The sequence below is a fragment of the Theropithecus gelada genome, chromosome 3, assembly GCF_003255815.1.
Source record: "Theropithecus gelada isolate Dixy chromosome 3, Tgel_1.0, whole genome shotgun sequence".
Taxonomy (NCBI): domain Eukaryota; kingdom Metazoa; phylum Chordata; class Mammalia; order Primates; family Cercopithecidae; genus Theropithecus; species Theropithecus gelada.
In genome coordinates, this window is record NC_037670.1 from 86,691,417 (window position 1) to 86,715,931 (window position 24,515).

General features: G+C 46.9%; 1 protein-coding gene across 1 annotated transcript in view; it reads right to left on the bottom strand.

Moving 5' to 3' along the window:
* NFE2L3 (nuclear factor, erythroid 2 like 3) overlaps positions 1-13,720 on the bottom strand; it is a 31,648-nt gene extending 17,928 nt beyond the window's left edge. Inside the window, exon 1 of the mRNA XM_025379684.1 lies at positions 12,819-13,720. Coding sequence (XP_025235469.1) covers positions 12,819-13,385 — 567 coding nt within the window. The 5' untranslated portion in view covers positions 13,386-13,720. The remainder of the gene's footprint in view (positions 1-12,818) is intronic.
* Positions 13,721-24,515: the final 10,795 nt, after the last annotated feature.

Below are 24,515 nucleotides of genomic sequence, written 5' to 3' on the forward strand. Positions count from 1 at the left end.
AAAAAAAAAAAAAAAAAAAAAAAAGACAAGAATGGCACAATGGACTTCAAGGACTTGAGGGGAGGGGGGAAGGGCAAGAGGGGGGTAAGGGATAAAAGACTACAAATTGGGTTCAGTGTATACGGCTTGGGTGACGGGTGCACCCAAATCTCATAAATCACCACTAAAGAACTTACTCGTGTAACCAAATACCACCTGTTCAGAAATAAAAAAATTAAACATAATTTAAAAATTAAAAAATCAGATATTCATTTTAAAAATAGCCCCTTCATATGTCTAAGCTGCTATATAAACATGAATTACTCCTTTCTACTGCTTTTTGATTCTGAAGATTTGCAATTAATGATTAACTGCCAATAACTCAATCTGGATTTCAAGAGAAAGTGAAACCAGCTAGCCCTGGTAGCCAGTAACTATTATCTCTGCTTTCTTTTTCTGTTTTTCTTCTCAACTCAGTGACAAGGAACTGAGATAGAGTATGTTTTACTAGTTCTATTGTGTATACTTGAGGTTTATAGTTCATGCTCTTTATTTAAAGAATAGGCAAGTTAACCCATCATTAGGTTACTTTTTATTTGTGAACAGGTGACTTTTACTCTTGTGGGGCTGGGACAATTAAAAAAAAAAAAAAGTACATTTTCACACCTGCCACACAGGAAGCTATCGTAAACTTGTGAGCTGGGGCCCTTAGTCACAACTAAACACCTACTGACTTGTACAGAATTGGCACCTGCTGGAAAGGCCCGCCCCACCACATCCCTCTGTGCTGGTAACTGAACCATCCGTGCTCTGCAAGGATCCAGAACATTCTCAGTTTGGGCCCTTTAACCAAAACTGGGTTCTCCTGTCTCTAAAAATCCCATGTCTTCTAGGTTTTCTCTTATGGCACTTATCCTGTTCTATCTAAAATCACAAATTATATGGGTCTTTTCTTTCCTCCTGGCTGTAAACATACCTGCCCTCCAGCCATTCACCTTTGCCACCCGCGTAAGGAGCAGAGCAGAAGAGTCTTGCGCAAAGGTTTTCTGAAATCAGTAATGTAATGGAAAGAGGAAGAAAAGCTAGGCTTTTCTCTTCTCCTTGCAGTGTCTCTGAAACCCCTGTCAACTGGCAAGTGTGCTGCTTATGCTGTACTGGGATCTGAGTCATGTGGTAGAGGGTTTGCCCCTGAAAATACCCTTTGTGAACAGCCTCAGCTGCCTTAGCTAGGCCTTTCATTTATTCATCTGGAGGAGGAGGGATGGAGACCTGCTTTGACCTCTAGGGTTGGGAGAACCTTCAAAGACAAAGAACAGCGTGGTGCCTATGAGAAGGATGACATCAGAGGGAAAGTGGTAAGGCCAAAGCACTCTGAGGCCTGTCTCTAGGCTAGAGGCAAGCTGGAGTCATCAGGGCTAGAGAGAAACATGGAGCCAGATAAAGAGAGACTGTGTCCTGTTTGGCCTGGGTGGTTTTTAATAGCAGTTTGTAATAATTACAGCTTGTGTTGATTGAGCACTGGCTGTAGGCCAGGCCCTATGTACATTATCTCATTTAAGCTGCTCGGCATCCCTGTAAGGTAGGTATTGTTATTACAGAGGACTATTACAGAGGAAACTGAGGCACAGAGAGGTTAAGTAGCTTGCCTTAAGTCACACAGCCAGTAAATGACAGAACCAGGATTTGGCAGCAGGCGTTTTTATTTCACAGCCAGTTCTTGGCCACAGTACTGGTTCTTGTTTGCCCCTCCAGGTCCATGTGTGTCCCTGAGCAACTCTAGGGCTCCTGTGCTGGCTGGCTTCCAGCTGGGTTCACCAGGGGAAGGCTAGAGCAGAACACAGGTGTAGCCAAGGGGGAGGGAGGTCAGAGCATTTCCTTCATGATCCACGATGACAGCCCCTCATCCTGGGCTCCAGCAACTCCTTCCATCACTTCTCACCGGGAGCCTCTGGGCACTCCAACATCCCTGTCTGTCCCTGACCACATGGCTGTAAGAAGTCATTCATTTAAGTGTCTTCCTTTGAGCCATCCAGGGTGAATTCTGCTCCCCCGCCCCCCGTCCCACCCGCTCGCTTCACACTGCATCACACAGATTACAACAGCAGTGCTGGCAGGAGCTGACTGCATACAAATCCAGTGAAGCACCTGTCTGCTTGAATATTACTTTATCAGGCAAAAGCAGCTGGATGCAATGCAAGGTATGGATCTCATCGGATTGTGATTCAAACCAACTATGAAAAATTATTCATGAGATAACAGGAAACTTGAACAGTGACTAGATATGTGATGATTATTAAAGAATCCTGGCCAGGTGTGGTTGCTCACTCCTGCAATCCCAGCACTTTGGGAGGCCGAGGCAGGCAGATCACCTGAGGTCAGGAGTTCAAGACCAGCCTGGTCAATATGGTGAAACCCCGTCTCTACTAAAAATACAAAAATTAGCCGGGCTTGGTAGCGCACGCTTGTAATCCTAGCTACTTGGGAAGCTGAGGCAGGAGAATTGCTTGAACCCGGGAGGCAGAGGTTGCAGTGAGCTGAGATTGTGCCACTGCACTCCAGCCTGGGCAACAAGAGCAAAACTCCGTTTCAAAAAAAAAAAAAAAAATCCTTGTAAATTTATTTTAGGTGTGCTAATGGCATTGTGGTTATGTTTAGAAGAGTTCTTATGATTTGGGGATATATATTGAAATATTTACAGAAAGTTTTGAGTTAATGGAGGTAGTGGAAGAGTAAGAAAGGAACAATGCTTGTCTTTTCTCTTTTTCTTGCTAAGAAATGTCTGGGATTTGTTTCAAAAGAATAGAGGGGCAGACAGAGAGGGCGAGAGTTAAAGATGAAACATGACTGGCCATGAATTGGTAACTGTTGAAGCTATGTGATGGGAAGGGGGGCATTATCCATCTCCATTTTCTCCACTAGTAATAAATGCTTGATATTTTCCATAATAAAATGTGATATGGACCTGTAATCCCAGCACTTTGGGAGGCCAAGGCAGGTGGATCACTTGAGCCCAGGAGTTTGAGACCACCCGGGGCAACATGGTGAAACCCATCACTACGAAGAATACAAGAAATTAGCCAGGTGTGGTGGTGCGCACCTGAAGTCCCAGCTACTCAGGAGGCTGAGGTGGGAGGATCACCTGAGCCTGGGAGGTCAAGGCTGCAGTGAGTCCTGATTATGCCACTGCACTCCAGCCTGGGCAACAGAGTTAGACCTTGTCTCAAAAGAAAAAAAAAAAAAGGTCAAATAGTCTAAACTTACTTCTAAAGTCCCCTGGAGAAGGCAGGGAAACAGCTGAAAAACTTGGCAGACATACTCTAGGTAGCTGAAGCTAAGACACAGAGGCCCATGTTCCATGGGGGCGGCAGTAAAGAGCATCACTTATGATTCATTTATTTAGGGTTAAATTATCCCAGCAGGCAGAATAGACCAACTGGTCCTCAAAATACATATTTTTGTATTTTTCCTTATTATGGAAAATTTCAAACATGTAAACAGAATACAGAATCATACAGTGCACTTTCCATGTTACTATTACCCAGTTTCAACAATGATCAGCACTCTTTTATCATCAATACCTTCAGCCCTCCCCACTGAATTCTTCTTTAATAGTTTTTAGGTAGGATTTATACACGCAGAAATGCAGCACTTTGACAAATGGAGGCACCCATGTAACTGACACCCCAACCAAGATACAGAACATTTCAGAAAGTTCTCCCCTCCTGATATTTTTAGCTCAGCTTTGCCTGTTCTAGAACTGAAGAACGAATTTTTTTTTTTTTTTTTTTTTTTGAGATGCAGTCCAGCTGTATCGCCCAGGCTGGAGTGCAGTAGCGTGATCTCGGCTCACTGCAACCTCCACCTCCTGGGTTCAAGCGATTCTCATGCCTCAGCCTCCCAAGTAGCTGGGATTACACGTGTGTGCCACCATGCCCAGCTAATTTTTGTATTTTTAGTAGAGACAGGGTTTCGCCATGTTGACCAGGCTGGTCTCAAACTCCTGACCTCAAGTGATCTTCCTGTCTTGGCCTCCCAAAGTGCTGGGATTACAGGCATGAGCGACTGCGCCTGGCGTTAAGCATGAATTTTAAACTCACTTATGTACAAGCTAGTTCTGCATTCATTGTTTTTGCATGCTAGATCCCCATTCCCCAACCTACCTCCACCCCCACCCAGAGAGATGTTCTTTAGAATATATCAGGAAATAATAAAAGGAGCTAGGGAAATTGGGCTTGACTTTTAAGTGCCTGGTAAGTCACTTTGGCCCAGTGTTTTAACTGCTCTGGACCTTAAATTCCTAGAAGGGCTTTCAGCCAGACACTCCTTCCATTCAGGTATTGCTGGACACTGAGGAGCCCTGGGGGAGGAGCACCAAGGCAGAGGACTTTAAGCTTGGGATGGCAAAAGAACCACCTGGGGGTCTGGAAAACTCCAGAGGTATTCATTCAGCCTGGTGGTAGATGGGTGGGCCTGGCAATCTGCATTTTAACTAGTGCCCCAGGAGGCTCTCAATTTAGTCACTGAATTGCCCTTAGACCCTTGGAGAAACTCTAAAGAAAGGCAAGACCAAAAAAAAGAGAGAGAAAAGCTAGGAAATTAAGTTCTTCCTGTGGTTGAGCTTTAGCAGAACTTCAGTTGGCATTTAGAGTTCTGCCTCCTCAACAAGTCCAAGGCCTCCTTCACATAACAGCTCTTCAAATATTTGAAGTTGGTGATCATGATCCTTCCTCAGTCTGATCTTCTCAGCATGGAACTGCCTCAATTCATTCAACCATTTCCAGTATGACCCCCCCCTTGGGGAGGGAAGGGTTCCTTTCATGCTGAAGTGGATTCCAGTCTTTGGTAATTTCCTCTAGAAGACGAGGGGTGTCCTGGAGGTTTGACCTGGAGCTCAGAAGCAATAAAAGCGAATCATCTGTTGACCATCTATTACTATGCCAGGAACTGTACCAGCCTTTAAACATACAGTGTCATTTAATCCTCATAAGAACTCTTCAAGAAAGATGTTAATTTTCTCCATCTTTTCCACCAATTTGGAAACCATGATTTCCCAGGAAGAGGTGGAGCTGGATGGCATCATGGTCAGTTTTAAATGTCAAGGAGCTAGGCTATTGTTCCTAGTCATTCTATTAAGTGCTAAGCTATGTGTTGCTCTGAAGGTATTCTGTACATGTGGTTAGCATCTACAATCAACCAGCTGCCTTTAAGGAAAGGAGATTATCTTCAATAATCTGGGTGGGTCTCCAATTAATTGAAGAGCTTTAAGAGCAAAACTGGGGTTTCCTTGAGAAAGAAGAAATTCTCCCCGAAGCCTGCAGCATCACAGCTCCTGCAGAGCTTCCAGAGTTTCTGGGTGCCCTAGAGAGTTTGAATTTGCCAGCCTTCCCAATTATATCATCCAATTCCTTGAAATAAATCTGTGTGTATGTGTGTATTTATTTATTCACATTCTACTTGTTCTGTTTTTCTGGAGAACTCTGACAGATAAAGACAGGAACCCAGTTCTCCCCAATTTCAAAATATCACGTCTTGCCTCTGTGACTTGCCCACATTCTGCCAACCACCACCTGCAATTCCACCAAAAACAACTCAGGGATGTACCTCAGCCTAGGCAGGCTTCAGCTGCCCAGAACTGTATTTGAATATCAACATAGATCCAGCCGGGTGCGGTGGCTCACACCTGTAATCCCAGGACTTTAGGAGAAGAGGCAGGAGGATAGCTTGAGCCCAGGAGTTTGAGACCAGTCTAAGTAGCATGGCGAGACCTTGTCTCTGCAAACAAATTTTTTTAAAAATTAGCCAGGTGCAGTAGTGCATGCTTGTGGTCGCAGCCACTTAGGAGGCTAAGGCAGGAGGATGGCTGTGCCCAGGAAGTTGAGGCTGCAGTAAGATATGACTGCACCACTGCACTCCAGCCTGGGTGAGCAAGACTCTATCTCTCAGAAAAAAAAAAAAAAGAAAAAGAAAAGGAAAAAAAAAAAGTGACAAGATTTTGAGAATAAACTCTTTGGATCACAAGGCTGCCATGAATGGGAGAGACTTTTGTTTTTACCTTTGAAGGTTTATAGTGAGCAGGAGGTGTGGTTTACTCAGTGCTTAAGAACGGTGACCTGTTCTATTCCTAGGAAGGTCACTAACGTGCTATATAACTCTAGGCAATCCCAAGTTTCACCACTTGATTAATTATAATGCCAGCCTGAAAGTCTGCTTTCCACTGCCCCATCCACTCAGACAGTTGGCATTAAATAGTCAGATGGCCCATCAGGATTTCAGATCTGACCTACTTTCTAGTTGAGACTCGGGCCTTGAAGAACCCAAGACACCTTCACACCCGTGGTGTCTTTGAAGTTCTGCAAAGCCAATGTCATGAATGATAAGTGCTGAACAGACAGACACTGGCTGAACTGACCTCTGCTCCTAACCCTGTCCCTGGCTGCTGTTTCAGGTGAAAGCCAAGACCCAGTCTCCACATTCCAGCCACTGCAGTTCAAAGGAGAGGACGCCAAGTCCTATAGAAGAAACGTTACAGAGTGCAATAGGGCTCAAAGGGAAGAACAGGAAATGTTTTATGGATGAGGTGATGGTTGAGCTCAGTTTGAGAATTTAACCATAAAAGAGAGGAATGAAAGGAAGGCATTCTGGGCAAAGGTAAGAGAGTAAAGGGCAGGAGATCATGGCGTTGTTTGGGGAAAGGGATGGAGAAAGTTTTCTCCTGGAAAGAAGGCTACATGGAGAGGCCCAGCAAGAGCAGCTGGGGGCTGGGTCACATAAGCCACAAGGGCAGCCGTGAATGACAAAATACTGAATAAGTAGGCAATGGCGAGCTAGAGGAGGCATCCCACACAAAGCAGAGAGATGAACCAAGGTGTGCTTTGGAAACCTGCACCTGACAACGCAATGGACAGGAGTAAATTGGGGAGGAAGCGGTAGGAGCCCCACCTAAATTATTAACAGTGTATCAACCCTGCTCAACTTGCACTCTTTCATTCAATCCTCACCACCACTTCCTAAGATGCTCTTACTATTCCATTTTACAGATAAGGGAACCAAGGCTCAGAACCGTTAAGAAGTGTGCCCCAGATCACACAACCAGTGTGGCACTGGGATATTCCCCAGCTGGTCTGACTCCAGGGCCAGCACACAAGACCCCTAGACCAGCCTGCATCAAGTCAGGGCTTGGGCCCTGCATGCTAATTTCCCACTGTCTGGGTTGAGAAGTAGGGGTCATAGAAAGAAGGAGAATGACACAAAAGACTTGGCAAAGATGATTTCTCCACAACCTACTAATGGAGGGGAAATATTGACTGGAAAAAGATGGTTTGAGCCAAGCTTCCCCAGGGTTGCACATCAAGCCAGCAAAACCCCAGATTTTCTCAGGAGCACATACCAAGTCCTGTGCAAATGATCTTCCATATAGACCAGCTGCTTTCAGAAACAGCTCACTTAGCTTTTAATCATAAGCAGGCTGAACACCCCGAGAGTTGATGGAAGGAAGATGGTGATTGTTATAGATTGAACTGTGTCCCCAAAATTCATGTTGAACTCCTAACCCCATACTTAGAACATGATCTTATTTGGAAACTGGGTCCATTGCAGATGTAACTAGATAGGTTACGATAGGAAGGAGGGTAGACCCTTATCCAATGACTGACTGATGTCCTTATAAAAAGGGAAATTTGGCCAGCCTGGGCAAAATGGCAAAACCCTCGTCTCTACAAAAATTAAAAAATTAGCTGGGCGTGGTGGCAGGCGCCTGTAATGCCAGCTACTCAGGAGGCTGAGGCAGGAGAATCGCTTGATCCGGGGAGGCAGAGGTTGCAGTGAGCCGAGATTGCACCATTGAAGTCCAGCCTGGGAGACAGAGCAAGATACCGTCTCAAAAATAAAAAACAAAACAAAACAAAAAAAACCCAACAACAAAAAAGGGAAATCTGGATACAGACATGCCCATAGGGAGAACGCCATGTGAAGATAAAGGCAGAGCTCAGGTGATGGAGAAGAAACCAAGGAATGCCAAAGATTGCCAGCAAACCACCAAAATGCAGGAGAGAGCTGTGGAACACTTTCTCCCTCACAGCCCACAGGAGGGCCAACTCTGCTGACACCTTGATCTTGGACTTCTTGCCTCCAGAACTGTTAGAGAACAAATTTCTGTTTAAGCCACCCAGTCTGTGGTATTTGTTATGGCAGCCCTAGCAAACTCATACAGTGACTTAAATGACATCCTTTCCCATACAAAGACAATAGTGCACCTTTAAACTTCCTTTAGTAAACAAAATGCAAATCCCACTGTGAACGCTTGTCATAAACGCAATGTATGTAATTTTAAGACTATTTCTGTAATATAGCTGTGATTTTAAAACGGGCAAATGTCTGAAATTTCTTTTCCAATTGCCCAGGCGTTAGAGACTGTTTTTTATTCTGAAATGAAAAACAATTTTTACTTTAACAATCAAGGACCTTCTTTCTCTTTCCTTTACTCTTAAATATTGAGGCCAGGTGCAGTGGCTCATGCCTGTACTTGGGCCCAGGAGTTTGAGACCAGCCTGAGCAACATTGAGAGACCTTATTTCTATCAAAAAAAAAAAAATTAGCCAGAAGCAGTGGTGCGTGTCGGTAGTCCGAGCTACTTGGGAGGCTGAGGTGGGAGAAGCGTTTGAGCCCAGGAGGTTGAGACAGCAGTGAGCCGTGATGGTACTACTATACTCCAGCCTGCGAGGCAAAGTGACCCTGTCTCAAAAAAAAAAAAATATATTGACTAGATCAGATTCTTTCTGTGCCCTGAAGTAACCAGCCCAACAGTTTCTTTTCTCTTTATTCCTTTTGAGATGGAGTCTCACTTTGTCACCCAGGCTGGAGTGCAGTAGAGCAATCTTGGCTCATTGCAACCTCCACCTCCCAGGTTCAAGCGAGTCTCTTGCCTCAGGCTGGGACTACAGGCACGTGCCACCATGCCCGGCCACGATGCCCGGCTAATTTTTAGTATTTTTAGTAGAGACGGGGTTTCACCGTGTTAGCCAGGATGGTCTCGATGTCCTGACCTCGTAATCCTCCCGCCTCAGCCTCCCAAAGTGTTGGGATTACAGGCTTGAGCCACCATGCCCGGCTCAGCCCAACAGTTTCTTCAAGCAGTTAATCAAGAGGTCTTACCAGACCCCTCACCCAGCAGAAGGTCTCTGTACCAGGATAGGAAACCACATCAAAATGACCACAAGCCCTCTCAGTTTCAAAGTGGCAACAACTCTCTGAAATACCGAAGCTGGCTGTAAGCAGCTGTTCCATACGTTTACACATTCAATTCTACAAAAACTGTTCATTTCTTTGTTTAACCCGTGTGTTACTTGGAAGAATGCATGCCTCATCCGTTGTGAATGACTGTGGTTACGAAGGGAAGCGTGTCGGCCCTGGGGAATTCCAGAGTCGGTTTTCAGATAATGATAAGCCCCAGTAAGAAGTGAAACCAAAGCAGTACTCCTTCTGATACTTGGAAAATCCCCTACTCCAAAATATTTTTGCATATGTACATAAATTATGGAAAATTATACTATAAAACTCCTGCAACTCAAATGTAAGCCACTGGAATTATCTATTTTTTAAAATTAAAAATTATGTTCCTAGGGGACAAAGCACTTCCTCTCTTTGAAGTTAACAGTAGCTAACATTTACTAAGCACTTAAGTGACAGGCAAGTTCTAAGCCCTTTACGTGGAATGAACTTTTTAATTCTCACATCAACCCTCTGAGGTTAGCACCCTTCTGATTCCCACTGTGCAGGGGAAGAGAATGAAGCACAGAAAGGTTAAGCAACTTGTCCAAGGTCACAGAAGTAGTAGAACTGGGATTCAAAACCAGGCAGTCTGGGTCTAGCACACCCCACTTTTTAAATAACCAACCAAACTAGATATGTAGACAAAAAAGCCAAAAGGAATCCAGTGAGCAGGGACAGGTGAAGGAGGGTGGGTTAAGGACGGAGGGCAGAAGAGAGCAGCTATACAATCCAGGCACCATGCTGCCCTTCCCAATGGGCTTTTCCCACTTAATCAGCACAACTCCCTCTGGAGTACACATTCCTCTCCCACTTGACATGAGACCCTGAGGCTTGGAGTGATTCAAGCAGCGTATGGAAGGGCATACTAGCAGGTGATGCTCCCAAACCCAGGTCTAGCTGACTACAAAGACCAGTGTTGTTTTTCCAGCCCATTTTCTCCCCAAAGTCATGGTTCTAAATTGCAACTTCTTCATTATGAATGGCACAGTCTAGCACTGGAGAGTGGTTAGCGTGGGCAGTGGGAGGCTGAGTCACCCCATCCCAGATGCACTGAGACGTCCCAGATGTCCAGAGAGCCTGAGTACAGTGCAGGTACTTAATTAATGTGCCAGTCTGGGAGTCGGGAGACTCAGGCTGTAGTCCCTCTTTTTGCACTGACATGTGGCTTTAGCCAAATCCCTAACCTGGGCTTCTAGTTTTCTTCTTCTTTTTATTTTTTTCTTTTTGAGACAGATTCTCATTCCGTCACCCAGGATGGAGGTCAGTGGCACAATCTCGGCTCACTGCAACCTCCGCCTCCCAGATTCAAGCGATTCTCGTGCCTCAGCCTCCCAAGTAGCTGGGACTACAGGCATGTGCCACCACACCCAACTAATTTTTGTATTTTTAGTAAAGATGGGGTTTCACCATGTTGCCCAGTCTGGTCTCAAACTCTTGACCTCAAGTGATCTGCCCGTCTCAGCCTCCCAAAGTGCTGGGATAACAGGTGTGAGCCACCACACTCAGACCTATTTTTCTTAAGTACAAATTGTATATAAGGGTGCCTGGCCAGTGCATCACACAAGGTTGATGTAAAAGGCTACAAAAGTGAACTGGCCGTGACAACTGTAAGGAGCCAGACAGCTGATTTGTGCCAGATTGAATGTAACCAGGTCATCCCAGAAGTGAACATGGTGCACACATGCCAGCCCAGCCAGGAAGGCACTGCCAGGAGAATGGTTATCGGGGAACTTCACTCTCTCCCCTAGGAAAGCTGGACTCAGAGCCTCCACAGTGGTTTGGCTGGCCCAGGCTCAAAAGCTGCCTCTAAGGCAGGCCTGCCAGTCTAGGCCACCCACGGCGGCTCATGCCTGTAAACCCAGCACTTTGGGAGGCGGAGATGGGATGGTTACTTGAGCCACGGAGTTCGAGACCAGCCTAGGCAACATAGCGAGACCTCTCTCTACAAAAAATTAGCCAGTATGATGGTGCACACCAGTTGTCCCAGCTACTTGGGAGACTGAAGTGGAAGTATCGCTGGAGCCGGGGAGGTTGAGGCTGCAGTGAGTCGTCGTTGCGCCTTTGCACTCCAGCCTGGGTGACAGAGCAAGACCCTGTATTTAAAACCAAACAAACAAAAAACAGCCAAGGGAAGGCCACCTTGTCTCCCAGGTCATGTAGGAGGGAAGTTTCTGAGGATTGAACAGCTTCCTCTCTCTCCTACCTCCAAGTCCCTGTACACTTTGCACACGGGCTGGCATTCGGGTGTGGGTGGCAGAGTGCCATCTGCTACAGCATCCAGCACTAGGTTTCAATTCTGTGTTACAGAACCAGGAATGGTGGCAGTGCAGCATGTACTCGCTTATTAGAGGGCAGAGTATTTAGGTGAGACAGACCCCATAGGGTCCAGATTGGATAAGTGAGCGGGGAAGAACCTCCCACAGTATATCCTGAACACAGAAGGATCCCTCCAAGACTCTCACAGGCCCCCACCCCGTTGGTTCCGGTCCCCAGGAAGAGGAAGGGCTCAGATCAGCATAACAGTGAATCACCGAGCACTTCCACACAATGACCCCTCCAGGAGGGTGGAGAAGCTTGTCTGGCAACTGCCTACACAAACGGCAATTCTGAAGAGTAGCAAACAAACCAGTTTAGCCCCAAATCCCATTTTGCATAAGAATGCGCCCCACAAAAACAACACCCGAAGAACACTTGTTGATCACCACTGGTCGATCGATACCAGTTGCAAACACTAAAGTTTGAGCCAAGACAGAATTTTAAAAGTCCCGTGGAAGGAACTTTGAGTAAAGTGGTTTTGTGGAAATTGGTGCTAAAGTGTCGTTACACTGAACTCAAACGTTCCATGGGGAGCACCAGATACTTCAACCAACAGATCTTGGTAAACTTGGTTTCAGAAAGAAGTTAAGCCAGAGAAGGGTTTGGACCCATAAACCAAAGGGAACTTGTTAGTCACTAGGTGACTGTCAAGGTACCTGTTTTCTTTATGGTAATAAGAGGTTACACAAATTCCAGGAAGAAGGATTGCTAGGTGCAGGGGATGGTTAAGTCACAGGGGGACCGCCTGCCAGCTGGCCTCTGAATAGACCCTGACCATGGCTCCTTAATCCAGGGAAGCAGCATAAACGAACAGCAATTGGGTTGAAATCGGCGAAGGCCCTTGCGTTAGGCCGGGAGAGTCGTTCTTAAAAACGTGCATCCTCCCAGAGGTCACGGCTTCCTTCACATCGTCCAGGTCGGGCACGGGTCCCAGAGAATGACATCCCAGTGTACATGAGGTACTCAGCGAAGGCAGCGGGCATTGCTTCTCCCCTCCCCATCCCCGAACTACTCTTGCCAGCCATCAAACACAAGGAAAGATGTTCTCTACAACCAAACGGATGATTTCATCCACTTCTTCCTTAAACACCTAAAAGCCACAGCAACAGCACTAGTAGCTTTGCGAACCTGCAAAGCCCGGGGACTAAGGGTGTCAGGACACAGCGAGAGTGGCCCCTGCCCAGATCCGACACAAGCCTCGGGGGCTCCGGGCGGCGTAGACGCCACACTTTGCTCGCGTCCCGCTCTGCACCTACCTCGCTCGCACATCCGCCAGCGTCCGGCACCTGAGCCGTCGGTTCCACAGGTGCCTTCTCTTCCTCGGCGTCCAAGGGGCCACTCCGAGCCGCTCGGGGGTCCCCGCCGCCCCCCTGCACAGCCTGGCTGCCGCCGTCCACGCTGGCGCCGGCTCCTCCGGCGGACGAGGCGGCGGCGGCGCCGAGCAGCCCGTGGGCCTCGTCCGCGCTCCCGGCAGCCACGCTGTGCACCAGCCACGCATCCACCCGGGTGCGAGGGATGAAGGGGACCCCGAGCGCGCGCACCTCCCGGAGCAGCTGGCCCTCGGACGGCGCGGCAGGGTCCAGCTCCCGGCCCTTGGGGTGCAACTGGCCCGCGCGCCCCCACCCTCCCGAGGCGGAGAAGGGGTTGAGCGCGTAGGCGGAGCTGGCCGGGCCGCCCAGGAGCAGCAGCTCGTCCCGGAGCAGGGTGGGCGGCGGCAGCAGCAGGTAAAGGTCCAGGTCTACGCGAAGCCCCGCCAAGCTCAGCAGGAGGGTGAGGTGCAGGAGGCCGCCGCCGGCCGACCACCACCGCTTCAGGTGCTTCATCGCTGCCGCGCGCCCGGGAACGCCCCTGCCGGCGCCCGCAGGTCCCCGCGCCCCAGCCGCCGGGGTGACACGTGCGGACCCCACACGCCGCCCGCACCTGCCTGGAACCCGGAGAAGCGAAACAATGAACCGGCGCGCGCGGCGGCCGTCGCGGGTTCCCAGGACCGGGCACAAAGGTGTTCCCTCGGCAGCCGGCACCGTGCCTGGCACGGCCGGGAATCGGGAGAAACGAAGGAGGAGCCACCTGCGCACGGAGCCCGTTCGCCCGGCCGCCCGCAGCCAGGCGCGGTGGCCAAGCTCCGCCCCGGGCCGCGGGCGCAGCCGCCGGGAACACGCCCTCTGCCGCCCCGGGCCCGCGCCCGTGGGAGGGGCCGTGCGGGGCGGGGCTCCCCGAGCTCAAAGCCTCTTTATGTTCGGGGAACGCAAGGCTTTCTGGGAGCAGAAGCTGTTCTGGGCACCAAGTGGCCCCTTGCCACCCGTGAGCTGCACCATCCTAGCTGAAAGCCAAGGGCGGGAGTTGGGGTGGAGGACTAGGTGGAGGGTAGCTGGGTGGGAAGGGACAGGACGTGTAGATTAGGCGGAGAGTGACTGGGCAACTGCGAGGCCTCTGGCAGCTTGCAAAGGGCTTCCACCTCCACGTGAGGACACTTGGCGGGCACAGTGGGCAAGAGTAACTTCTCTCAGTTCCCCTATCTGTAAAATGGGGATCATAGCGCCTGTCAAACAGGGATGTGATGAGGTCAGATGAAATATTTTGTGTACAGTTCGGAGTTTCACATATAAATTACACGTGAAATTTATATGTGCCATTGGGATCAGTCATCCTACCACTCTGCACACCCCAGTCCCCGCCTCACAGACCCCTCTCTCTTCTCTGGGCGTGCTCTGCATAGTGCTAGACCTCCTCTCTTGGTATCCTTTGCTCTTTATCCGTTGTTTCCTTGAGGGATGAGAGCACCAGCTCTACAGTTACCCTGAGTGAGTTCAAGTCCCCCCTCCACTTGAGGGGCGACCTTGGACAAATCTCTCCTTTTCTCTGTGCCTCAGTTTTCTCACTGTAAAATGAGACTAATAATAGCACCTCCCCAGCAGACCTTTTGTGAGCCCCAAATGAGATAATGCATGTAAACCACCGACCACAGCACTGCATAGGTAGGAAGTGCTCCCTGCTACCCATTGTTTGTATTACTCACCCTCAAGGCTTAGCTCCAAAGCTACATCCTCTGAATTTTCACCAGTTGGCATTAATCTCTCCCCCATCTGTTCCACAGTGCTTTCTCCGTTCGCCAACATTATAACAGTTGGCTCATTCTACTCTGTGTTGTAGATGAGAATCGGTCTGATTTGCCCATTGTAAATTCTTGAGGACAAGGAACCTGTTTGGTTCACCTTTGTGCATGCACAGTACCCAGCACTGGGCCTTGCAAGGGTAGATTTTACTAACCTTAGCTCCCTTCCTTGGAAGAAAAGGGGACAGGAGGGGATGTCCAACTGAGAATGGCCAGTTGTGTAAAAAGTTGAGCAAGACTTGTTTTAAAAGGCCCCTCCCTCCACCTGGGTTTTTCATCTCTCTCCTGGGCTAGTGTAGTAAGAAGAGAAAAGAACAGGGACCAGAGGAGCAGAAACAGACTTCTTAAAGTCGCTTCCTCTGTGCCAAGCCTTGGAGGATGGGTTGGGGTGGCAAAGAGGATGAAGAAAGGTGATTGCCAGGTTACCAAGACCCCGTTCACAGCATTTAGTCTCTGAACAGGGGATTCAGAGTCTCAGCTTAGTAAATGCTGCCTTCAGCTTTTTACTGAGAACCTACTAATTGCCTGAGGCTGTGCTGGAGGCATGAAGGATATGAAATGGAGTACTTTCGTTCTGTAAGTTTATGGTTTCACTAGGGAGATGAGATAAAAATTTGTGAGATACCAAGAAACAAGAGAAATAATGTATTCGATTGCCAAAATACTTAGATGTAAATTACTTCAGGGTTTATGTAGGGAGCTCTATAAACTATTGAGAGTAGAGGCAGTACCTTCTTCAAAGTGGTGCCCTCAAGAATCTTACACACAGTTGATGCTCAAAAAAAATATTTATTAGTTGAATTGAGGAGGTTACACTTGAGATGTATTTTGAGAAATCTGAATAGACTAGGAACAGGAAGTGCATTCAAACTTCTAACATTTGTTGGGAAGTGGGCTGACCCCTCACCATTTTACAATGTGAATTGATAATCACAGTGTTAAATATCTTTCAGACTACACACTTCAAAAGCGTGGCTTAACTCTGTGGCTTCTGACTGGCAGGAACAATGGTACCTAAAAGATCTTGCAGTAAAGTGTTAACCAGGAGACTATCCTACATACCCTTGACTTTACTAACAATAAAAAGTCCCATTTTTAGGAGCATGGAGAGAATGGAATGAAATTAGAAGGAAAAACTTCCTAAGGTTTATTTCTAGAATCCTCCATCTAGGAATAGCCAAGTGAAAAGTCCAAACCATTGTCTTGTAAAAGCCTGGAAAAGTCATCTGCATTCATAAAATCCTGAAATCAGTGCTACTCAAAGGTTGACCTGAAACTGATGCCCATATGTAAACTATTTGCTTCTGATCCAAATGAGATAAGTAATAGAATTGAGAATTGAAATAATTTTTTTTTTCTTTTTGTAGAGATGAAGTCTTGCTGTGTTGCCCAGGCCTGTCTTGAACTCCTGGGCTCAAGCAATCCTCCTGCCTCAGCCTCCGTAAGTGCTGCGATTACAGGTGTGAGCCACCATGCTTGGCCTAAAGAAATTTATATAGCAATTTGACATCATTACAACATCAACAGATGAGCCGAGATTTTGCGGGTTTTTAATGCCTTTGTAATTTTAGGTTTCTAGAAATGAATTTCTATTTTATTTGACAAAAGTACTGACTTGCAACAAATTGAATTTTTTTTTTAAGTTGATTCTTCACCAGGGTTAGTTTGAGAAGCACTGCCTTAAATGGCATCCTGGTAGGGTAGGCAATGCCTAAGATAATGTTCAGTGATTATTCCCTTCCCTTGAGCGTGGGCTAGACCTGGTGATGTGCTTCTAATAAACAAAATGTGGCAAAAATGGAGGGCTTTCATTTCTGAGTTTAGATTACAAAAAGATGGAGTGGCTTTTATCTTGCTTACCCTCTCTCCCACTTTCTCCCTCTTGGAGCCCTTACTCTGGGGGAAGGAAATGACCATGTTTTGTTTTTTTTTTTTTTAGACGAGGCTCTTGTTGCCCAGGCTGGAGTGCAATGGTGCGATCTCGGCTCACTGCAGCCTCCACCTCCCAGGTTCAAGCAATTCTCCTGCCTCAGCCTCCTGAATAGATGGGATTACAGGTGCCCACTAACACGCCCAGCTAATTTTTTGTATTTTTAGTAGAGATGGGGTTTCACCATGTTGGCCAAGCTGGTCTCGAACAACTGACCTCAGTTGATCCACCCACCTTGGCTTCCCAAAGTCCTGGGATTACAGGCATGAGCCACCATGCCCAGCAGGGAAGCTACCATGTTTTAAGGAGTCCTACGTAGAGGCTCATGTGGCAAGGCCAATATCCAGTGAGAGAGAAGCTGAGGCTTGCCAGCAGCCACTTGAGTGGGCTTAGACGCTGATCCTTCTTCAGTTGAGGTTTGAAGTGACTAAGTTGGCTTGTAGCCCATGCTAACTCCTTGATTGCAGCTTTGTGAAAGGCCCTGAGCAAGACGACTACACTGCACATGGATTCCTGACCCAGAAATAACTCTAAGATAATAAATGTTGTTTGAAGTCACTACATTTTGGGATGATTTGCTGCATAGTTGTAGGTAACTTGTATACCTTGTGTAAGAGGTGGACATCGCCGGGCGCAGTGGCTTACGCCTGTAATCCTAGCACTTTGGGAGGCTTAGGCGGGTGGATTGTCTGAGCTCAGTAGTTTGAGACCAGCCTGGGCAACATGGTGAAACACCGTCTCTACTAAAATACAAAAAATTAACCAGGCGTGGTGGCATGCGCCTGTAGTCCCAGCTACTCGGGAGGCTGAGGCAGGAGAATTGCTTGAACCCGGGAGGTGGAGGTTGCAGTAAGCCAAGATTGCACCACTGCACTCCAGCCTGGGTGACAGAGCGAGACTCTGTCTCCAAAAAAAAAAAAAGAAAAAAGAGGTGGACCTCCAGTCTTGAGTCCAGGGTCCAGGAATTCAAGACCAGCCTGGGCAACATAGTGAGATTCTGTTTCTATTTAAAAAAGAAAAAGAGGTAGACATCAGTCAAGTAGAAGGAAAAGCTGAAAATGTAACTGCATTTGTGCCATACAGTTAATGATATAGTCAATAATTTATAACTAGGAAGTAACTTTACAGTAGTACATTCTAGTCCCTAGATGTATTTAAAGGGCTTAACCCTTTAAATGTAAAATTATAACTTGCCATGAAAGATAGTAACCACTAAAACATGGCCACCCCTACCTGGTATGAGATGAACACAACATAGCAATTTCTTGTAGACTTCTAAATAGAAAACACTTTTTTCCTCCTCTCTATACTCTCACACAACACTTCTGACAACCAAATGTGTGGGTTTTCGACACCAAGCAATTCTTCGATTCCAGTTCTCTGGGGTCAACAGGGTGTCCTCCAACCCAATTCAATTCTGACACTATTTGCCTGGAGTTAACATCAGACCTCACTTCAGATGCCAATCTCATCTCTGCCTTCTGAACTTCTGACTGACAGGCTATACACTGGGGGTTCCCACAACCCCCTTCTCAGGTTTGATAATTTGCTAGAATGGCTCATAAAACGCGGAAACATTTACTCATGTTTATGGGTTTGTTATAAAAGATACAATACATGGAAGAGACACATAGGGCAAGGTATGGGGAAGGGGCACAGAGCTTCCATAACTTCTCCAGGTACACCACCCTCCCAGCATCTCTATGAGTGCATCAACCCAGATGGTCTCCAAACCCCGTCCTTTTAGTTGTCTATTTATTTTTTATGAAGTATTCATTACGTAGGCCTGATTTTTTTTTTTTTTGAAACAGAGTCTTGCTCTATTGCCCAGGCTGGAGTGCAGTGGTGCAATCTTGGTTCACTGTAACCTCCACCTCCTGGTTCAAGTGATTCTCTCGTGCCTCAGCCTCCCCTAGTAGCTGGAACTACAGGCATGTACCACCATGCCTGGCTAATTTTTTTAATTTTTTTTTTTTTTTTTGAGGCGGAGTCTCGCTCTGTCGCCCAGGCTGGAGTGCAGTGGCGCGATCTCGGCTCACTGCAAGCTCCGCCTCCCGGGTTCACGCCATTCTCCTGCCTCAGCCTCCCGAGTAGCTGGGACTACAGGCGCCGCCACCACGCCCGGCTAATTTTTTTGTATTTTTAGTAGAGACGGGGTTTCATTGTGTTAGCCAGGATGGTCTCGATCTCCTGACCTCGTGATCCGCCCGTCTCGGCCTCCCAAAGTGCTGGGATTACAGGCTTGAGCCACCGCGCCCGGCCATTTTTTTTATTTTTTATTTTTTTATTTTTTATTTTTAGTAGAGATAGGGTTTTGCCACATTGGCAAGGCTGGTCTCGAACTCCTGGTCTCAAGTGATTTGCTTGTCTCAGCCTCCAAAAGTGCTGGGATTAGAGGCGTGAGCCACCACACCAGGCTTGTAGGCATAATTGATTAATTCCTTAGGCTTTGGGGACTGAACTCAATCTCTAGCCCCTTTCCTCTCCTACTCTTATCACATTGTAAGTTATAAGGGTTTTAGGTGCTCTGGCCAGGAGCCAAGACAAAGACCAAAGACCTATGTATATATGGTGGGTTTGGAGTTTTTCTTTTTTCTTTTCTTTTTTTTTTTTTTTTTTTTTTTTCTGGGACAGAGTCTCCCTCTGTCACTCAGGCTGGAGTGCAGTGGTGCAATCTTGACTGACTGTACCCCCTGTGTCTTGGGCTGAAGAGATCCTCCCAAAGAGATCCTCCCACCTCAGTCTCCTGAGTAGCTGGGACTACACGAAGCTAATTTTTGTAGTTTTTGTAGAGACAGGGTCTCTCTGCATTGCCAAGATTGGTCTTGAACTCCTGGACTCAAGCGATCCACCCACCTCAGCCTCCCAAAGTGCAGGGATTACAGGCTTGAGCCACGGCACCCAGCCAAAGATATATTTCTCATTGTATTACAAGATCACAGCATCTATCCAAAATCAGCAAGAAAGAAAACAGGTCAAAACCTTGACATCCTTCTTTTAGAAAGTGTCTGTTAATATTAGCCACAGGAAATTTAAATTTGTGGTAGAAATTCCATGATTAAGCAAAATAGCCTGTTAAAGTCCAAGACATAAATTAAGATATACATTGTATCATCTAGGAGGGATAATTAAGTATAGTTAGTTTAAAACAGGTATAGTCACTAGAATTGAAATTCTTGGGACATTTTGCCAAAGGCTTTTGCAAAAGAGAATAGCTTTATGAATGACCTGATTTGCTGTGTAATACCAATCTTGGTGATGAAGAATCAACTGATACTTAATGCAAAGGATGAGTTTGTGCTTTTTTTTTGGTTAGTTTATAATATTCCAAAAGTTTGACTTTAACGTTGCTTTGGACATCATGAGGACAACGATCGCTAAGTGCTTGCACATAGTATTCACAATAGTAGCCACGATGTACTGAACCCTGCTCCGCGCTGGCCCCTTTTTGTGCATTTATTCCTTACAGCATCTTTGTGAAGTAGGGTAGCCGGGGATAAAAACCAAATATCATAACAAAAGATGCTTTTGTCACTTTATTTATTTATTTATTTATTTATTTTTATTTATTTATTTGAGACGGAGACTCGCTCTGTTGCCCAGGCTGGAGTGCAGTGGCACGATCTCGGCTAACTGCAACCTCTGCCTCCTGGGTTCAAGCGATTCTTCTGCATCAGCCTCCTGAGGAGCTGGGACTACAGGCGCCCGCCACCACGACTGGCTAATTTTTGTATTTTTAGTGGAGACAGATTTCACCATATTGACCAGGCCGGTCTCAAACTCCTGACCTCGTGATCCGCCCGCCTCAGCCTCCCAAAGTGCTGGGATTACAGGCATGAGCCACCACGCCTGGCCACTTTTATCACTCTTATCACTTAGGAAGTTACAAGGGTTTTAGGAACTCTAGCCAGAGTTCCTAAAATTATCTCCATTTTATGTAGTCTAGATGAGGACACTGAGGCTCAGGGACATGCCACCCTCTGCCTAAGGAAATTCCCTCAATAAACGGCAAATTAACAATCTGTCAACTTTCTGTTGCCGTCCGCCACTCCTCTGCACTGTTTTGCTTGTTTATTCATGACTCAGCCTCCTCCTTTTGCAAGAGGGAATGCCCTTCTTCAACCAAGCATTCTTTTCCCAGCTTTGGAAAACGTAAAATCTGCCAAAATCTCTTCTCTGCAAAGTGTCAGAAGAAATGAAGTATTGGATTTTGCCCCTTCGTACGATGCCTTTCTTGATCTTTTACACAAAAACAACTAACTGTATTTAAAGCATTTTATCTTGTTGCTTGGCTCTTTGGTGATTCTTGCATTCTTTTCGTTCCTATTGATTCATGCTGGCCTTGTTTACTCTCAAAGACATATTTTAAGCATCCATTTGTGACAGTCCCTGGGATACAAAGACTGTCAGGGCAAGAGCTTGCGGTCTTATTAGGGAAGCAGGGTGTGTACAGGGTGAAATGCATGCCACTGATTGAGGAGTCTGGGACTCCTCATATGAGAAACATGTTTAGGACCAGGCCTATCCCAGGGAAATCATAAGCTAAGTAGGCTTGCTGACTCCCACCTAGTCTCTTTGGTGTGACTTGGAATTCTTACACTCAGGTTAAGGTTCCAGGGTTTGTGATTGCGCGCTCTCTCTCTCTCTCTCTCTCTCTCTCTGTGTGTGTGTGTGTGTGTGTGTGCAGAGGATGGAAAGGGAATTAGGAAAAGTGGTCTAGGGGACCTTGGAGTCAAGCTGATCAGTGGGGGTTATAGCGTACATCATTTGGAAGCAAAGGGGAACTACCATTGGCAACCTTTGTCCTGTCCATCAGATCCAAAGTGCTGGATCTGGTTCTGTTTAACGACCCACACAAGTGTAGTGCACTAATCAGGATGGGATAGCCACTGTAACAATCCCCAAATCTCAGTGCTTTAACCCGACAGGGTCTGGCTCTGTCACCCAGGCTGGAATGCAGTAGCACGATCTTGGCTCATTGTAACCTCTGCCTTGCGGGCTCAAGCCATCCACCCCCCCCACCTTAGCCTCCCGAGTAGCTGGGACTATAGGTGCACACCACCACACACAGCTAATTTTTGTATTTTAGAGACGAGGTCTTGCTGTGTTGCCCTGGCTGGTCTTGAACTCCTGGGCTCAAGTGATCCTCCAGCCTTGGCCTCCCAGAAGTGCTGGGATTACAAGCGTGAGCCACTGCACCTGGCCTCTTGCTTATTTTGTGGTTCAGAAAAAGGGTGTAAGATAAAGGGAGACCGTGTCCTTTAAAGTCGTTTGAGGACACAGGCTCTTTTCTTATTGTGGCTCTGGGCTCCTCTGGATCCTCAGAGTCCTGTCCATTCAGCCGGTGGATGGAGCAAGTGAAAATCAAGCACGGGAGGATGGTATGGGCCAGGCTAGGAAGTGGCGTTCATGACTTCCACTTCACACTTCATTGGCCAGAACCGCGCCACAGGGCCACACCTAAAGGGCGAGGTGTTACAGTAGGTAGCTAGTCAGACATCAACAGGGCAGGAGAGGGCTTCCCTCTCCCCACCAGGAATGTCAGGTGGCCATCAGGTGATGGTTAACTGTCTCTCTAAAATAATAATTGGTCACAGCCGACACGAGGGAAAGGCAGTCTCCCAACTGACAGAAAAACCTGAAACTGGTGATCAGCAGTTTCCCAACGCGATCTCAGGAGGTGAGTGAGTGGGCTCACGCATGCGCACTAAGAGGCAAAATGGCAGCATTTAACTGCTCTATGATCTTACTCTAGGAAGGCCTCAAGTGAGCATGCATAGAACTTCAGTAAACACACTGCTCCTGCAGCCCCTCCCAAGCACTGGCAGACCACTGCACATGCTGACAGCCCACCCCAAGGGAAGAATCAGGGGAGAAGTAACAGCAAGACCTCAGAAGCCCAGCGCCGTGGCCCATGCCTGTAATCCCAGCACTTTGGGAGGCTAAGGCAGGTGGATCATGAGGTCAGGAGATCAAGACCATCCTGGCTAACACGGTGAAACCCCGTCTCTACTAAAAATACAAAAAATTAGCCGGGCGTGTTGGCGGGCGCCTGTAGTCCCAGCTACTCCGGAGGCTGAGGCAGGAGAATGGCGTGAACCCGGGAGGCGGAGCTTGCAGTTAGCGGAGATCATGCCACTGCACTCCAGCCTGGGTGACAGAGGGGTACTTCCGTCTCAAAAACAAAACAAAACAAAACACCCTCAGAAGTATGCCAACGCAGAAAACTTGAAGTCAAAGGTCAAACCATGCACTTGGTCTCTCAAGTTGTCTGCTTGGCCCTCTTCCAAGTATACATTATGTCCTTGCATTCCTGCCCCAAAACTTTTTAATAAACTTTCATTCCTCTTCTAAAACTTGCCTCAGTCTCTCACTCTGCCTTATTCCCCCTTGTTTGCATTCTTTCTTCTGAGGAGGCAAGAATTGAGGTTGCTGCAGAGCCTTATGGATTCACTGCTGGTAACAAAGGGAAGCTGCAAGGAGGACCTAACTCTGCTCAAGACCAAGAAGAGAGCATGGATGGCTATCTTTGCCGCATGTGGTAAGTTACTGTCCTTTGGTTTTATTCTGTATTCCATTCATTTGCAAACCACTTATTCAATACCTACTGTGTATCTTGCTCTTTTTTGACTAAACGTATTCTTTTAGCCACTCATAGTGAATTAATACACTAACACAAACCTCAATGACTTGTTCATGGTAGAGCAGCACTTTGCCCTGACAGTCCAGGTGTTTAGGAAATGCTGCCTGGTGAGAATGGTCAAAGTGGGGCACATCGTGGAAAGAGCTTGGGGTTTAGGTCTCATCATAGTTTGGCACAAGCAAGCCATTTTAGAAGGAACACCTACTACATCTCCGGACCTCAGAGCCGCTCACCTTCACAGTGAGGACTTGAACTGGACAGATTTCTAAGTTCCCTTTGCACCTTAAGTGTCTCTGAAAGCCCTGGCAACAAGTGAGGAATTATGCTAGATAATGACCAAACTCTGGTGTTCTTGCTTAACTCTGTGGCTTTCAGCCCTAAAAGCACTACCACATAGATTTGGAAAAGAAAGAAGATATTTCACTCTACTCTTGGTTAAATCTCCATCTGGAGGAAGAATCTGAAAGGCCTCTCTCTGGCTTTGGGATGCATCTTACTCTTTTTGTCAGCACATGTATCTGCCGGATGACATTGTGAACATGTGACACTCATATGGATCTGCATTCCCTAATTGCACACTATTTGACAGTAGGAAAGCTGCACATATGTAAGTTGGACTGTAGGCAAAGTCACTGATTATTTACAAAGTAGAAAACCCAAGCACCTGTAACTGAAAATTAACACAAGCACAGTTGGCAGAGGGCCTAATTATTACTCCTTTGCTAGAAAAAAACTTTAGTTTTGAGGCCAGTGACCCTGATCAGTATTTAATAAAGTTGATGGTTTTTTATATTTGAACTGACCGTTAGTTTAGCACCTGAATTCTCTCAATTGTTTAATCATCTTCCTTAAGTACATTTACATTTTTGGTAGCAGCTACAATACTCTCTTTAGTAATTCACATCATTAAACAATTCCTTTTCAACTGTTTGTTTGTCCTTGCTGGCTTTATCTAATTCCAAGTTTTATCGTCAGCTCTGTGGAATCTCTGTCTGACCTTAACCAGGCAGCAGCCTTCTGATTGTCAGAAGGCAGGACCAGAACAGAAGGTGAGACTCCCCAGCCATCTAGGCCAACTTCTGAGCCCCCTCAACCCCTGCCTTCTATCTGCTTTCTAAAAGGTAAATGCTAGTTATAATTTTAGTTTGCTGAACAAATGTGTCTATGCTATTGTAGTGGGTTGAATATACCTCCCATCCCCAAATTCACATCTACCTCAACCTCAAAATTTGACCTATTTGGAAATAGGGTCTTTGCAGACATAACCC